The sequence below is a fragment of the Scomber japonicus genome, chromosome 20 (assembly GCF_027409825.1).
Source record: "Scomber japonicus isolate fScoJap1 chromosome 20, fScoJap1.pri, whole genome shotgun sequence".
Classification (NCBI taxonomy): domain Eukaryota; kingdom Metazoa; phylum Chordata; class Actinopteri; order Scombriformes; family Scombridae; genus Scomber; species Scomber japonicus.
Window position 1 is genome coordinate 9,812,981 of NC_070597.1, and position 16,117 is coordinate 9,829,097.

The 16,117-nt window shown below is 39.3% G+C and overlaps 1 protein-coding gene across 1 annotated transcript; it reads right to left on the reverse strand.

Moving 5' to 3' along the window:
- Positions 1 to 11,899: 11,899 nt before the first annotated feature.
- arl3b (ADP ribosylation factor like GTPase 3b) lies at positions 11,900 to 15,958 on the reverse strand. The gene is made up of 6 exons (XM_053341176.1): positions 15,903 to 15,958; positions 15,298 to 15,441; positions 14,203 to 14,319; positions 14,038 to 14,088; positions 13,212 to 13,397; positions 11,900 to 13,111 (listed from the first exon to the last, which is right to left on the reverse strand). The coding sequence occupies exons 1-6, from the start codon at positions 15,903 to 15,905 to the stop codon at positions 13,064 to 13,066; spliced, it is 549 nt and encodes a 182-aa protein (XP_053197151.1). The 5' UTR covers positions 15,906 to 15,958; the 3' UTR covers positions 11,900 to 13,063.
- Between the last annotated feature and the right edge of the window lie 159 nt (positions 15,959 to 16,117).

Consider the following 16,117-nt stretch of genomic DNA (forward strand, 5'->3'; position numbering starts at 1 on the left):
CTCTGAGTTTTTTGGGGGAATTCAGCCCTTATTTCTAGCACTCATGTTTCTGGAGTGAGGATCCAGTCCTCCCTTCCTGCTGCCAGGCTTCCCACAGGACAGAAAATCTCTTGACAAAGACTGTTTCCATTTAGTAATGACTATGACTTTGTGTTATTTGGTACATCAGTAGGTTTCATGCTTCTCTCGAGAGACCCTTTGATTGCTGAGAAAAAGGCAAAACTGGACAGACCAAACCAATCAAGCATCTGGAGGATCTGATGATGCTGTAATTGTACTTCCTGCAGGGCAAAGATGTCACTTCCTCTCAATAAGCACACAAGCTCTTGGCTTCCTGTTTGCAGCTGTAAGCATGCAAGGAAGAGTTTTTTAAGCACTCAAAAGAAGAACAATAGGGGGAAAAAAACTGTATGCAGTTTTAAAAAAAAGGAGTGTATCAACAGAAAAAAAAGAAGTGGGAGGATTTTTTTTTTCATGAACTTTTTCTAAAAGACTGGACTGCGAGATGTAAGCAATGGTCATCATCCTAAAAAAGGAGCCGTTACAACAGACATTAAAAGAGAAAAAAAAAAAACGACATAAAAGTATCTTTTTTTGTAAATATTTTGTGAAATGGAAAAATTACAGACGTGATTTGGAGAAGGGTTCCAAATAAACGAACAAATTTAAACCGGTCTCTGCTGTCCACTCTGTATATGTGCAAATCCTGTTTTCTCTTGTCGCTAAAAGGACGAGGCTGCAGATATTCTATATTTTTATTATTGTGAATAAATCCCATGAAAAAGACCAAAATCAGCAATGTGTTAGTCAATCTCTCTGAAGACCTGCAGCTGCATCCAGACCCAAAAACAGCTCTGTATTAAAACAGTGCGAGGGGCTGCGTTGGTGGTGGCGTGTTGTTTAAAGTACCAGTGAGACAATAAAAATATGATCCAAGAAATCGAGTTGGAGGAGCTATAGTTTCCAGCTCCGCTCTCTTTCTAGTAACTTCAGCTCACTTGTGCTCTCTCTTTTTCTCTCGTCTTATTTAAAATGAGCAAAGTCTCATTTTACTTGTAACATTATAAAACCAAGAGAGATATCCCAGTAAAGTCTTAGTTCTCCCTCATGTACAGCCAAGCCCAGGGGAGCAGCATCGGACTTTGAAGCCAATTTGACATAGTGGTCAAACTGTGGAATTACAACTTCCGGGGTCCGACCCAGGGGCCCAAAAAGCATTTTCCCACACTCGATCATGGGAAAAGAAGCAGCTGTAAATGGGGGAATAAAATATTTTTGGAGCCTCATACCCCCTGTAAAATGGCTGGTTTCACAATCAGAATTTGATCCATTTGGTCCAATCACATCTCAAAAGTCAAGATAAGCTGCTCGATTTATTGTTTTATACTCATTCAAGTTAGCCGGAAGTTAGCTGTTAGCTGTCTCAGCTGGCAGACGTCTTTAGGGAGCATGTGCACGACATTATGTTTTCATCTGGGTCATATCTTTACCATGGGAAGTGGCTTTCTGGCTCATGCACCACTGAGCAACCTTCATAAAAATTAACAGGGCTCCACCTCCGAAGCAGTTTTCTTTATACATCCATGTGTACTAGACCTGTCACATAGATGATTTTGTTGCTTTGATCGGCTGTGAGCAAGTCCATGCAAATAGTCACATTCTGGCAGTGTGTGCAAAAAGGATCGACTGCAGGTATCGCTTGACGGGGGAGATTTCGATACTACTTAATATCTTGGTTTATTTCAGTCAATACTTTAAAAGTATCGAGTACCGATACCCAGCCCTGATCGTAAACTGCATATATTCAGGTTTTAGACTTTCGGTTGGACAAAGAAACCATTTAAAGACGAAACGTTGAGCTCTGGGTAAGCCTGTTTCGACAACATTTGTTAGATGATATATTGTCTCAGAAATAATCGCGATAAACAATATTATCGTCATTTAAAGATCATTTTATACTACTGATATAATGATAATATAAAGCATAATAATGTGGGGTCGGATTAGAGAGCGGGTGCTACATGTTATGGGCCAGGACAGAGTAATTTACCTTTAATTCTTCTGCAGTCTCCACTCAGGACGAGCACAGTGAGGAATGGAGGACACTACTCACTAAGCCAATGTCACATGAATAGCTTCTTAGCTGCTAATGTGAAGTCTGGCAATACTGAGTTAAAAAACAGACGAAGGTCATGTCTATGTATCATACGATAAGTCCATATATAGATGTGATGTTGATAATTACGTTATTGTACGATAAGTCGATAGTTATTATGACAGGTCTAATGTGTATAGCTCTGCTACATGATAAACAAGGGTAAGTGGACTGTATGCCATGTACCGCCATGCAGGGTCCAACCTGCTCACACACTAATGGCACATTCTTCGGGAGCAATTTGGGGTTCAGTATCTTGCCTAAGCACACTTAGGCAGAAATCAAACTGCCAATCTTGAGATTAGTGGACTACCCGGCTATACCTCCTGAGCTATATCCGCCCCAAACAAGGTTCTTCTTTCCATGGGCGTCTTCAGTCTGTTCGGGGGTTAACATGATTCGCCTCTGCAGCATGACATCGGGATTGGGTTTCAGCAAAAGTTAAAACTGGTTCAACTTCTTCCTGCACTGCCACTGTGGTTTTTTGCTGCACCCAATGTTGTCGCCACTCCAGCAACCTAAACACACGATCCTCTATATAGGAATGGGAGGCATGATGTTTTTCGTGCATTGCTGGATTTGGTGTGAATTGTGCCTAAATCCTAAGAAAATGGTCATAAAGAGTTGGGCAGTTTTTAGCAAATGTTACTCAAACAGGATTAAATTAGTGTGTTTGTTGGGGACTTAATGTAAAGGTAGCTTATATTGAAATATGTCAACTATGTGGCTCATTGGTATGTTTTCACTAGGAGTGTCCACTTCGGTCCAGACTGAAATATCTCAACAATTGGGTAGATTGAAAATAAAAATTTGGGGTAATCATGTCCCCCTCAGGGTTATAATGCTGCGTTATTAGACTAACCTCGGAAGTTCGAAGTAGGAGCTGAGAACGACGTCACATTCAAGTTTGCATTGTTGCAGTTAGTTTAGAAGTCAGAAAACCAGTTCTAGCCAGGTTAGCTGCTGGTAGCAATACGTGCTTGTGTTCATGTATTTATTTGGGCTGCACATATTGCGTCACTTGCATTGACTGACACATGGGTGTGGCTTCCTCTTATTTTACCTGTTCACTTGGGTGGCAGCGGGAGTCTTAGACAAACAAAGGGCTCCGATATTTGCTGTTGACTGTCATCGTCATCATCACAGTAGTCACACATTGTATTACATCAGGTATTGTGTAATAATTTTGTGCGACTGCTGCTTGTCAGTCTTTTTCGTTTTAGATGTATGTAGATACTAAATCTCTTGGTAGCCTTTTTTGTTGGAGAGAAGTCGCTACACCAGTTAAAAGCACATTTTGCTGTATTTTACACGTACAAACGTAGAAGTTGGACAGTGTTGTGTGTACGACTCATTAAAGAGACACAAATTAGACAAAACAGGATATTAATACAACTTTCACTCCGTTGGTGCATGGGGCTACCATCTTGGATTTTGAGCTCAGGCCTGGTGAGGAAATCTGACTTCAGTGGGCGTTCCGGTTTAAATTTCCGACTGGGAATTCGGAAATTCCAACTTCTCAGCACAACTGGATTGCACCATAACTTCCCCTGAATGTCCTGTTAATCAAAACTATGATTCATAACTGATATCCTGTAAAACAAATTAGCCTCAGCTGTACTTTATGTTTAGTGCTAAGTAGCAAGCTAAACATTCCTGCCAAACATCAGCGTGTTACAGTAGCATTGTTAATGTTAGCATGTTAGCATTTTGACTTAGCATGTAGCTCAAAACATCCCTGAATGTAAAGCCTCTCATAGCTGTAAGCAACAATGGAGGTCTCAAAGGAATCAGGGTTTTTTTTTTTTTTTTTTTACCAGGGATCAATTAATCATTTGTCTTTTATAGAAAAATTAAGAATCTATCACCAGACTGATCCTCACTGGTACGGATACATAATCTCAGCATCGGTTTCATGCTCAGCTGTTGTTTTCCATTTCCTACAGTCATTAACACACAGTCATCTGCTCGGTCTTCATATGACCTTAAAAAAACATGACGTCCTCCCACTTGTACCCTAACATCTCGCAATCTCTTCTGTTGCAATACAAGTACGTGGAAATTACCCCTCTGGCTGCCCTTCTCTCTGTTTGACTGCTTATCTAATTTATCTTTCAGTATGTTTATTTGTCTTATAAGACACATTGAAGAGGACAAACCATTAAAATAACACATTAAATATCTCCGGTGGGGACTGTGTGTGTGTGTGTATACATATGTGCATGTGTTTGTGTGTGTGTGTGTGGGTGGGTGGAGGTCTGCAGAGAGAAAACAGGATGGAGAGAACAAGTCTCAAGATGAGTTGTCAGTAAGTCTGTGTGTGTGTGTGTGTGTGTGTGTGTGTGTGTGTGTGTGTGCCCCTCCCCTCAGCCTGATTAAGTTGCTGCATTATTACTTTCACCCACCCAGCACTTCGAGCCTAAATCCTATTCAGACCACAGAGATGATCCACTTGTGTTAGAGCAGCTGAACAGGGAATAAAATAGATAGATAGATAGATAGATAGGTAGATAGATAGATGCCACAACAGCCACCTGACATATATAAAAAATACAAGCAAAATGCAGAAAAAGCAAAAGAAACAAACACGATTAAAGGCTAAATTACATATAAATACACTCACATATCACATATTGATAATCTAGGTGAGAAAATGAAGTTTTTTCAATCAGGAACATTATGTAATACAAACGAAATCACCTAGAAAATATATTTATTTATCTGCTTACTTACTTGAGTTAGTTTAGAAGATCAGCACCACTCTCCTGCCTGTATGAAGCCACAGCCAGGTTAGCTTAGCTTAGCTTAGAGACTGGAAGCAGGGGGAAACAGTTAGCATGGTAACAAGGGGACAAGAATCCACATATAAGCATCTTTCTGTAAGTACTTGTGGTGCCATTATACAGCATTATAACGTGTGTGAGTGTGAAGCTGATTTATTAAGGCTACTTTATGACTACTTCATTTTAAAACTTATACAGACTCCGGGCGCCATCTAGGAACGGCGTCGCAATTAGCATGAGTGCCAGCGCTAAGAGAAAAAAGAAAAGGGCATTGGTATTTTATCATTTCAATTCTGACATATAATAGATGCTATATTTGAAAAAACAAAAATAAAATTTGAGGTAGGTGTAAGTAATTATTTTAGCCATTTAGCTCCATTTAGTCACGTTCATTGAGGAGTAGCTAGCGAGTTTCTGTACAGTTTTGGTACAATGGCATTAATAGGATGTGTGGCTAGCTGTTTCCCCCTGTTTCCAGTCTTTGTGCTAAGCTAACTAGGTCTGACTGTAACCATGATGTATTATTTTCATTACCATGTAATATTTGGTATATATAGTTATTCAGTCTTTGAAATGGCAGAAAATAATAAAAAATACAGATTCCCAAAGCCAAAGGTGCAACCTCAAATGTCTTGTTTTATCAAAAAGCCAAAAAATGTTAATATTCCCATTTTAGAGGCTGTAATGAGAGAATTTTAATACTTTGTCTTTACAAAAACACTCAAAATGTATCAGAAGAGTTTAATGATTAATTTTATGTCAATAACTCAACTAGTTGTTGTAGCTCTAAAGCTTAGCGTACAAACATGAGCATATTTCCATTAACTATTCCTATCATAGTAAGTTAACGGTGACATTGTTTTTGTCAACGGTGGTTTTCAAGGTGAGTAAGTAACTTTGAATCAAAGCCAACGTGGTGAGGAAATCATTTAAAAGCTCCCAAAAAAAACTCAATGGGTGTTGTGGTGAGATTTCTGAGTCACCAACTGTTGTACAATGAACTATTTGTTATGCCATGTAGTCATTTAGACACATCAGTTTGAGTCTGAATGCCATTTCTTTCCCTCTCATGATAATCAGCAGTTCAAGTACACGTAAAAACAAACATTTCAATCATGTTGCGCCACCCTCGTGTTACTCCCACCTCTTTCCTCTCCTGAGCTGGTGGAAGCTGATTTCTGATGTGCTGCCTTTTTTCTCACGTCAGCAAACCTCAGTAGAGACATCGGCAGCCAAGATCTGTGGGGTCGGAGGTGCAGCATAAATTACAGCGCTGCTTTTCTATCTCTCTCTCTTTCTCTGACACACACACACAAACACTCCCTTTCTCTTGTCTCCTGACACACACATTTTCTCACACTTGTGCACACAGCTGCTGAACAGCTGTCTGATCCATGAGGAGAGAGAGGGAGCCAGTAATCTGGTTGCCCACATCTCCGATATGTATCTCTGTCACACACACACACACTGTCTGGCTCCTTTAAATTACCCACACACACACACACACACACACACACACAGGGAGGGGAAATGCTTTTATCCACTGATAAAACAACCACAGAACTTGTTTGCTCCCTTAAAGGTTTCAAAACAACACGTGCAGATAAAACATTAAAAAAACCCACACACACAAAAAAAAAGAGGAAATTGACTCTTTGATTTTTGAAGCTGAGCGAGCGACACAGACGGTTGTTTATGATTTCCTGAATTTCATTTAAATTTGGTACAGACATTCATGGTCCACAGAGGATGGATCCAGATAACTTTGATGATCCCTTCACTCCTCCTCGACGATGAAGTTAAAGTTTGTGGTTTTAAATGAAATATCTCACAAATATCTGAAGGATCGGCCTCAAATTTGGAGCAGGCATTCATGCTCCCACCTGGATGAATTGTGCTCTTGAAAGCACCATCATCAGGGTCAAATTTTTCCATTTTTTAAGTATATATACTATAAAGATGGACGTAGTGAGGTTTGCTTTGGAGACGGTTTAAAGCCCAAAGTTTGAGCTTATGATCCAGTTTGGAGCCCGGATCTTCTAAATAAGGAGAGCTGGGTGCTGCCATCCATCATGTGGAAAACTGAAGATATAACTAGATTACTGGGAACAGCTAATTTAGGTTAAGTGTGCGCCGGATGTAATCAAATAACCAAAATGGAAACACTGCAATATAATTTGACATAGTGCAGCGAGAGGAGCAGCAGGTGAGCCGACTGTCAATCACACAGCAGACATCACAGCTAAGTCTTCAAATCTTATAAATGGAGCAATCATTTCCAAAATGACCACCAGCACTTTTATTAAAGGGCCCAAATTAAAGATTGAGACCAAAATGACTCACTGTAAAGAAAGAAAAAGAAAAAAAGACTGATTTAACCCTTTACACACTGTTCATATTCTGACTCATAATTAGTTTCTAGACCAATTCACATTCACAAATTCTCCATTAGTCATTATAAATATTTGAATCATCTTATGGAAAAGAAGAAAGAAGACATCATAATCAACACTTTATAACCTTTTATAGAATATGATTAATACACCAACATGTTTTAACCTTTGTGTCGTCCTCCCGGGTCAAATTGACCCCGTCCGTTTTGACTGTTCCTTCCTTCTTTCCCTCCTTACCTCATTCTCTCTTTCTTTCCTCCCTCCTTCTCTCTTTCTTTCCTCCTTCTCTCTTTCCTTCCTTCCCTTCTTCTCTCTTTCCTTCCTCCCTCCTTCCTTCTTCCCTCCCTCCTTTCTTCCTTCCTCCCTCCTTTCCTTCCTTCCTTCCTTCCCTCCTCCCTCCTTTCCTTCCTTCCTTCCTTCTTCCTCTCTCCCTTCCTTCCTTGACTCAAGGACAACAGGACGGTTAATGGTGATTTTTTTGTTGTTGTATTAAATAGGTCAGATTTGTACATTTGCATATATAAAAATGTGCATCAGCTGCACATAAATGAAAAATGTTGCATTTTATTTCCATTTTTGTAAACTATGGGTCACATTAGGAGAAGTCCGGCTAAAAGAAATGTGTATAGGTGTTTTCACAGCTCTCAAATGTAAATATGGGTCAAATTTGACCCTGAATAGGATGTAAGAGTTCAAGTTTTTAGAAATACGTTTTTGAATGGGAGTCAATTGGATCATCATTCCCATCGTGCTCAAGCTTTATTTTGTGTTTAGCTCTAATATACAAATGTTAGCATTAAACTAAGATGGAGAACAGGGTTATATATCTGCTAAACATCAGCATGTGAGCACAGCTGTAACCTCACAGCGCTGCCAGCATGCTTATAAACTCTTAAGTCTTTGTAGTATCCTGTATATTTTTCATCAAGCTCAAAGCTATCAATCTTTCAAACGCCTTTATGTTTCACGTTGCTCCAAGGGTGTGTTGTATTTTCCACAGAGCTTTTGTCAGAGGTGAGAGAAACATGGGAGCAAAGAGCCAGAAATGTGGAACAATATTAGTACATTCTGTCTGTTGGAGAGGAGAGGAAACGCTGGACAATGAGCATCTTTGTGAGAGAAGAAGAGGCTGGCTTGAACGTCTCTGAGGCCCTCTGAATCAGTCACATACAATGTTACGCAAAGTAAAAACCACACAGTGCGCTCTGTTCCTACAGCAGGCACTCACTGTTCGACATGTAACACCTCTAAATATCTGCTGGACAGTTATTTATGATCTGAGAGTGGTCTGTAGATGACGAAGAGGGCTTTTTAAAACACACAGAGCCTCAAGAAGCGTTAAAATTATACTCTTAGCTCCACTAATTTTAGAAAGTCGTGTATTGTAGAGTAGAGTTAACCAGAACCACCAATTAAGTGATTCAAATAACAGTGACTGTGTAACAGCCTGATGGTGTGAAACCAGTTGTTTAACGAGAGCCACACGAAGAGGTCTTTGAGATAAATGCTAACATCAGCACCCTTTCATGCTCAAAATGACAAAGCTCACATGCTGTTTTTAATCTTAATTAGCTCTAAACACAAAGTACACATGAGGCTGATGGGAGGGTCATTTGATTTGAAGGTTTTTTTTGGATATGAATAAAACTATTGTTGGAGAAAAAACCTTCAGCTTGGCCAGTAGAGATTATTTTCGATTAAGATCAAACTAGAGGAGTCAAAGTGATAATTGGTGATATCAGATTTACTCGTGCATCAAAAAAGGGTGATAAAAAGCAAACTGAGGCATCCTCTCCTTATATACCTGTTTTCCGTTGTCCCTCCTTTCTTTCACATGTTCAGGGCTTTTACACCGTTATTTCATGACCTTTCTGAAATTACCATTACAGTGTATTTGACTAAACTTTAATAACTGATCAGTTAAATGTAACATTATTGCTGTTCCTGAGATAAACCTAAAAATAAAAAATATGGCACAAGGCCTTTTTTAACTTTGATTCACCATATACTGTTTGTATGCTGTTAACCCTATACTGTTTGGGTCAAATTTGACCAGTTTTGACATTTGACAGCTGTAAAAACAGTTTCAATAAATAAATCATTAATCATCAATCATTTAAATAAATATTGCTATGTTATATGTTCATGTCTTAGTAAAATAGGACATGATATTGTTTGATAGTAGATGTTTTTTCTACAAAAATGAGTGGTGTAAAACCTCAAAAATACACTCTCTCTGCTCTCTGAAACATTAATCAAGGTTTAATCACACATTAATTGATCACTCAGATCAGATATTGATGGATTTTAAACAGATCTGTGGTTCAAAATTTGGTATAGACAATTTTATATGAGGAGATTTTTAGACCGGGTTAAAATTGACCCATATATTGAGGAATACCAACAGTATGTAAGGTTTAACATGTATGTCTAACAGGTATCCTTCTCTCCATTACAGATTGAGCCATTCTTTCATGTCTGTGTATCATCATTATCACATATTATTATGCCGTATTGGGGTATTTGATTATATTGTCTTACCAAAGTGATATAGGAAATCAAACATGACACAAAAATACAGAAAAATGTCAACACTATAGGACAAATTCAAATTCTGATGGTGCCAAAAAGATGTAAAGACATCAGGCTTTTTGCACAGAAGGCCACAAATGTCTGCTGCAAACTTCATCTCAATCCACTCAATAATTGTTAAGATATTTCAGTTTGAACCAAAGTGATCGACAGGCAGACAGGCTGACAACGCCCTCTTGCTAACGTTGCTAAGACAATTAAAAACACATGAAAGAGCCTTAATGTTGCATTTGGGTGAGATATTCCTACATTACAACAAATAACTGCTGGTTTAGTTTATTCTCAGACTAGATGAATCACTTCCAGGCGTCTCAGAATGAAATCTATCCTTCTCCATTAAAGAAACACATGCTAATTTAGTTTCCTGCACATTTTAAACTGCAAATCATTTTCTTTATAAGTAGCTTTACATGCACTATTCAGGTGATTGCTGAAGGGTGATAATCATGTGTATCGGCCTGATCTCATGCTCTGACTCTGGGGAGAATAGCTCCTATTTAGCAGAATGTAGGTGATAATCATGCATAGAAAATAGAAGACATGTGACTATAGCTATATGTGACTGCTCTCAATGGACTCTCATAGTAAAGCACATACGCCTCCATAGGAAGCTATAAGCAGCACAGGTGAAACGGCTAATCAGAGACTGAGTGAGCTACAGTGCGATAAAGGTTGAGGAAGACCATGCTGCTGCAGTCAGACAGCTGTTTTCAACCCTCCCACTCCTCTTCTGTGCAATCAGTGTGACGATACAGGTATGCGGGTGGTCTGATGTGTAACAGCAGCCAGCAGGCTTTACATGCTTTGGACGTGAATCCTAACTGCACGGCTACTCCTGCTCAGCCCCCAGGCCATGAATCACTTTCCCAGGCAGGCAGATACTGTACAGCACCACCTGCCTGAAGCTCCTGACAATGAGAACAAACACACATTTGAGTTAAGATTTAGTGCATTTGAGCCCTTATTCTGTTAATTTCAAAATATGGTCTTATCATTTCGAAATTGATTAGTGGTGGAAGAAATATTCAGATCCTTTGATTAAGTAAAAGTATCAATACAGTAAAAGTGTTGAGTGAAAAAATACTTTATTACAAGTAAAAGTCCTGCATGAAAAATCTTATTTTAGTAAAAGTACTGCAGTATTATGAGTGATGTAGTATGCAGTATTACAGTAAAAGTACTGCAGTATTATGAGTGGTGTAGTATGCAGTATTAAACTAAAAGTAGTGATATATTATTATATATGACATCATTAGATTATTAATAGTGAAGCATCAGTGTTAGAGCAGCATGTTACTGTTGTAGCTGCTGGAGGTGGAGCTAGTTTATACTACTTATGTAAATATATATATGATTAATAGGAGAGGAAAGAAGAATGGTATACATTGTTTTTGGACTTTTTCTCTAATGTTTGATTTTTGGTGAAATATTGGATCATTTGAACATTTATTGAAATGAAACCATGTGAGAAGTTTAGAGGAAAAAATCACTATTTGATGGAGTTAACAACTCATAGACATCTGAAATGTGAGCCTGACTCCACACTGCTTTAACAATGTTGTTATATTATATACTTATTATATTATTCATTGTGTCCAATCTTCATCTGAAAAGGAACTAAAGCTGTCAAATAAATGTAGTGGAGTAGAAGTAGCATCACATGGAAATACTCTATTAAAGTACCTCAAAATTTGTATTTAAGTAAATGTTCTTTCCATCACTGACTATATTCATCCCAACACATTATTAGGCTCTATTCATTGTTCATTCTTAAAGACTGACTGCTGTCTCCCACAGCAGTCTCTTCACTCAAGCTTTAGCTGCTGTCATGAACAGCTGACCCCACCTGCTACGATGTTTGACCACTAAAGCCCGGTTCATCTTACAGAAAAAACAAAAAAGACCTCCTCCATGATCTGAGTGAAAAATGGTCCATAAGACTTTGATTAATTCATTAATGACTGGATGATTTCTTGAAACACTTTTTAATGTTGTTTTTATTCACATACAGTACCTTCAATTCTGGACAGATTACATTCAAGAATATCAAAAAGGAGACGCCTAAAGAGTTAAATTCCCTCGCTACCCAAACATCGCACAAAGAAATGCATCGGGACATACAGAACATATACCTCTGTTAAAAATCTGCCAGCATATATTAGATATGCAAACATTACAGACTATAAAGTACAGCAGGGTAACGTATACTCCATAACATGTGCATAACGTAATATATGAACACGGGGCCGAGCTATTTACACTTGGTCCAAAACAAAAAAAATGTAGTTCCTCTTTACCATTTTAATTTGTTTTATACATATTAACATGTACAGTATCATTCTTTTAGTGGGGAGAGAGTCGAAGATAGCCGACATCCGTTTCTCCGACATCCTTTAAAATCACACACACACACACGCGCGCACACACGCGAGCTACACCGGTTGTTGTTTTTAAAAGCACTCTAACGCTCTACTTCACCATAAATAAAACAGTTACAAAAATATACCTCACTTCAAACAGAGCCATAGCAGGAAAAATAGCGCTTACAGCCATTGTGGAATGATTTAAAAAAAAAAAGAAAACACAAAACATATCAACCTGTAGGAATGAGGTGGAGAAAAAGATGGAGATGGAAGAAGGAGGAAGAGGAGGAGGAGGAAGAGGGGGTTGGTTTCCAGGACAGCGTGTGAAAGAGTTTTAAGAACATGCTGGAATTCCAATGAAAGACAGCCGTTTTAATGGGGATGTTTGAGGTTCTGACAGGCTGCGGACGGTGGCTGGGATTGGCTGGGACCGCCAAGGGTGACGTGGGTAGACGGGGTGGAGGGGGGGTGTGATTTCCTGGCATGGGTTCCCTTTGAAGGCCCCCCTCCTCCTCCTCCTCCTCTTCACCTCCTTACCCTTCCTCTTTTTTGTGGAAGGAAACATGGGAAGATGTGTGGAAAATTAGTAAACATCAGCGATACAGGAAATGCAGAAGGTTAAAAACTCCAAGTCCATGTTGGATTAGTAGTGTGTGTACATTCACAGGTATATCCCATTGTATTAAGGCTCAGGAGGGCGCATGTGTGTCAGTGTGCATGTATGGGGTGTGTGTGCTGCAGCTGTTCCTCCTGAGTAGTAGAAGACTAGAAGCAAAGCTACTTTTTCTTGGAGTTGACGCTCTTGCAGACCCAGTTCATGCCCTCCTGGAAGAGAATTCAAGAGAAACAGCAGGATGGTCAGAATCAGGAAACAATGATGAGGCAAAAAAAATGGGGGAGAAAGAAGTTTGAGTTGCACGCTCACCTGAATCCCTTCACCGGTGAGTGCGGAGCAAGATTGGATCTGCCACATGCGATCCCGGATGGTGTGCAGGTTCAGACCCTCGGCGATCTCAGAGGCCGGAGCGGCTGTCAGCAAGTCCTGCTTGTTCGCAAAGATCAGCACGGGAACGCCGCTCAGCTTCTCCTCATCCAACAGCTCGGCCAGCTCCTGCAACGCAACGCACACATGGGTCAGTGACAAATAAGGATCGGCAAGATGAGCAGTTTAAAAATATATTTAAAAATGTCTTAAAAGCAGCATAAGGTTTGTTAAAATGTACATTTTGTATTTTTGCACCATTTATTACCCAAAGTAAGACTGAATGCTCCTGAAAATGTCAAATGGTATAACCACAAAAGAATGATAAATATTAAATATTTAATCTACAGTGTATGTAAGTGCATTTATACAAATAATTACTTTTTATTCTAAATAATTGTGTGACAAATTATGCAAAATTTGCAGGGAAAAAACAGTGTTGCGTTGCTAAAGAGGATTATATTTATTCCGCATTTTAGTTCATATTTTCCTGTATATAATCAGATTTTTATGGAAAAATACTGGTTACACCAATTGACACTAGGTTACACCACGTCATTGACCAACACAGACACACACACACACACACACACACACACACACACACACACACACACACACTTGAACTGCCCGTATTATTAAAGTCTCATGTTTTGACCTGATGAAATATTAAATAATAATAATCAAATATAACCACACATTCAGATAATGGAAATAATAATTAGTTGCATCCCTACAGTATTATGCTTTATTGTGCTGCTGTGCCTACCTGTCCAGTTTCCTCAAACCTCTTTCTGTCAGCACTGTCGATCACATAAATCTGAAACAAGACAGACGTTTTTTCTTGTTAGCTTGAGCATCAGATCCTCCAAAAATGAATGGATCGAAACTGCAAGGTTTAACTTTACTAAACAACAAAGCTTCCACTGCTCACCAGCACATCAGTGTTTTCAAAATAGTTTCTCCAGTACGGCCGGATCTTCCTCTGGCCTCCAATGTCCCAAACATTCAGTTTAAAACCCTGAGACTGGACGCTCTTGATGTTGAAACCCTGGAGAGAGAACACAAAACATCAAGAGGGAGATGATGTGATCTCCATTTGCCTGCAGAACGAGGGGGGGAGGTCTATCTGCTCCAAAGTGAAGTACATTTATCAATCAATCTTTATTTACATAGCGCCAAATCACAACGAAAGTCATCTCAAGGCACCTCAGTTCAGTTTTATTGTCAGTCAAACATGAAGGAATGAAATAAATAACATTAAACAAAATAAATAAGATTAAGTTAGTAAGTACGCCAGTCGCTGGTAGCTAAGAAGCTGCTGCACTGCTGCGTGCCGTAATCATCACATAGAGCAGGTCTAGACCGTACGCTCTAATTTAATTTAAAGAGACCCAACACTCCCACATGAGCAGCACTTGGTGACAGCAGCAAGGAGAAACTTAGAGCTGGGCGATATGAGCAGAATCAAATATCACGACATATTTGACCAAATATATCGATGACTATCGGTGCATTCGCAAAATATTTACACAATGAGATTTTACATAAATAATCATCAGTAATGTGGATTTAATGTTTTCCTTTATTTTACTTTGCATTGTTAGTATTTTTTATCTCTTATAGGTGAGGTTTTAAGATAAACCCAGAGTGGGTTTCTACCTCACTCGCACATGTTTTTACATTTTATTTTACAATTTTTCGAACTTTTATTTTATAAATGTGCAAATAAACCAATATTTAAAACCTAGGATCCTTTCTATAAAGTATCACGATAATATAACATTGATATTTATTGCCCAGCCCTAGAAAAACTCCTCTTTAACAGGAAGGTTTTAGGTGGGTGACCATCTGCTTTGACCGGGGGAGAGAAGGAGAAATAAAGAGGAGAGGGGAGAAAGGGAGAAGAGGGAAAGCTCCAGACATCCACAAAGTCACAACATCAAGGTTTCCCAGGATACCTATGAGACAAGAGAGTACAGACAACTCTGGAGAGGAAAATATGATCCTTTTTTCCCCTTTTGCATACCTGTGTGGGGGTGATGTGGCTGATGTCCTCAGATGCCAGCTGCTTGAGCAGGGTGGTCTTCCCTCCGTTGTCCAGACCCAGCAGCAGTATCCTCACCTCCTGGTCTGGTGTGCTCTTTAGCTTACGCAGGATGGACAGCAATCCCTATAATAAAAGTTGAGAGTGAGAAAACAATATTAAAGTAAAGACAGGAGGGGTGCAGCATCTCTCTGCAGGCCGTGCAAGTGCATGAGCTTCTATAACAGCTCCTATAAATGAAGGATAAACAGCAGATCAGACGAGAAAAGAGTCACATTATCTACTTTGGTTTTTACTGAAGCTTGCACGCTGCTTATTTCAACGTGAGGCCGGTGAACAGCACGTAAACACGGGGCTAAACACAGCTAATTTGCTAAGCTAATCTCTCTCTCCTGATGCCTGCACGAAGCAACTACAAGGCAGCTTTTTTTGCAGTTTAATATATTTATTTTATCGGTAAATTGCGGAGAGCAGGAGACATTCACCCGTAAATACACTCCAGTCAGCGTCACTTAAGGCTGATATTTGCACATTTGGAGCCTGATGTTAAGAGTTAAAGGCTAATTATTGCGATAAATTGGACTCACCATCTTGTTGCTTTCTCTCGCTTGGAGACGCCGCCGAGGGTTACTAAGGGGGATGACGTCAGACGCACAGCTACGCAAAGCTACGTACAGCTACGTACAGCTTTTTTTCCTCCAAAGTTTATTAACAACACAAAAATATTCCAAAATAAAACAAACAAAAAACAGTAGCAAATAATAATTATATTTTTGGGTTTTTAGAGACTGCTGCTTTGATG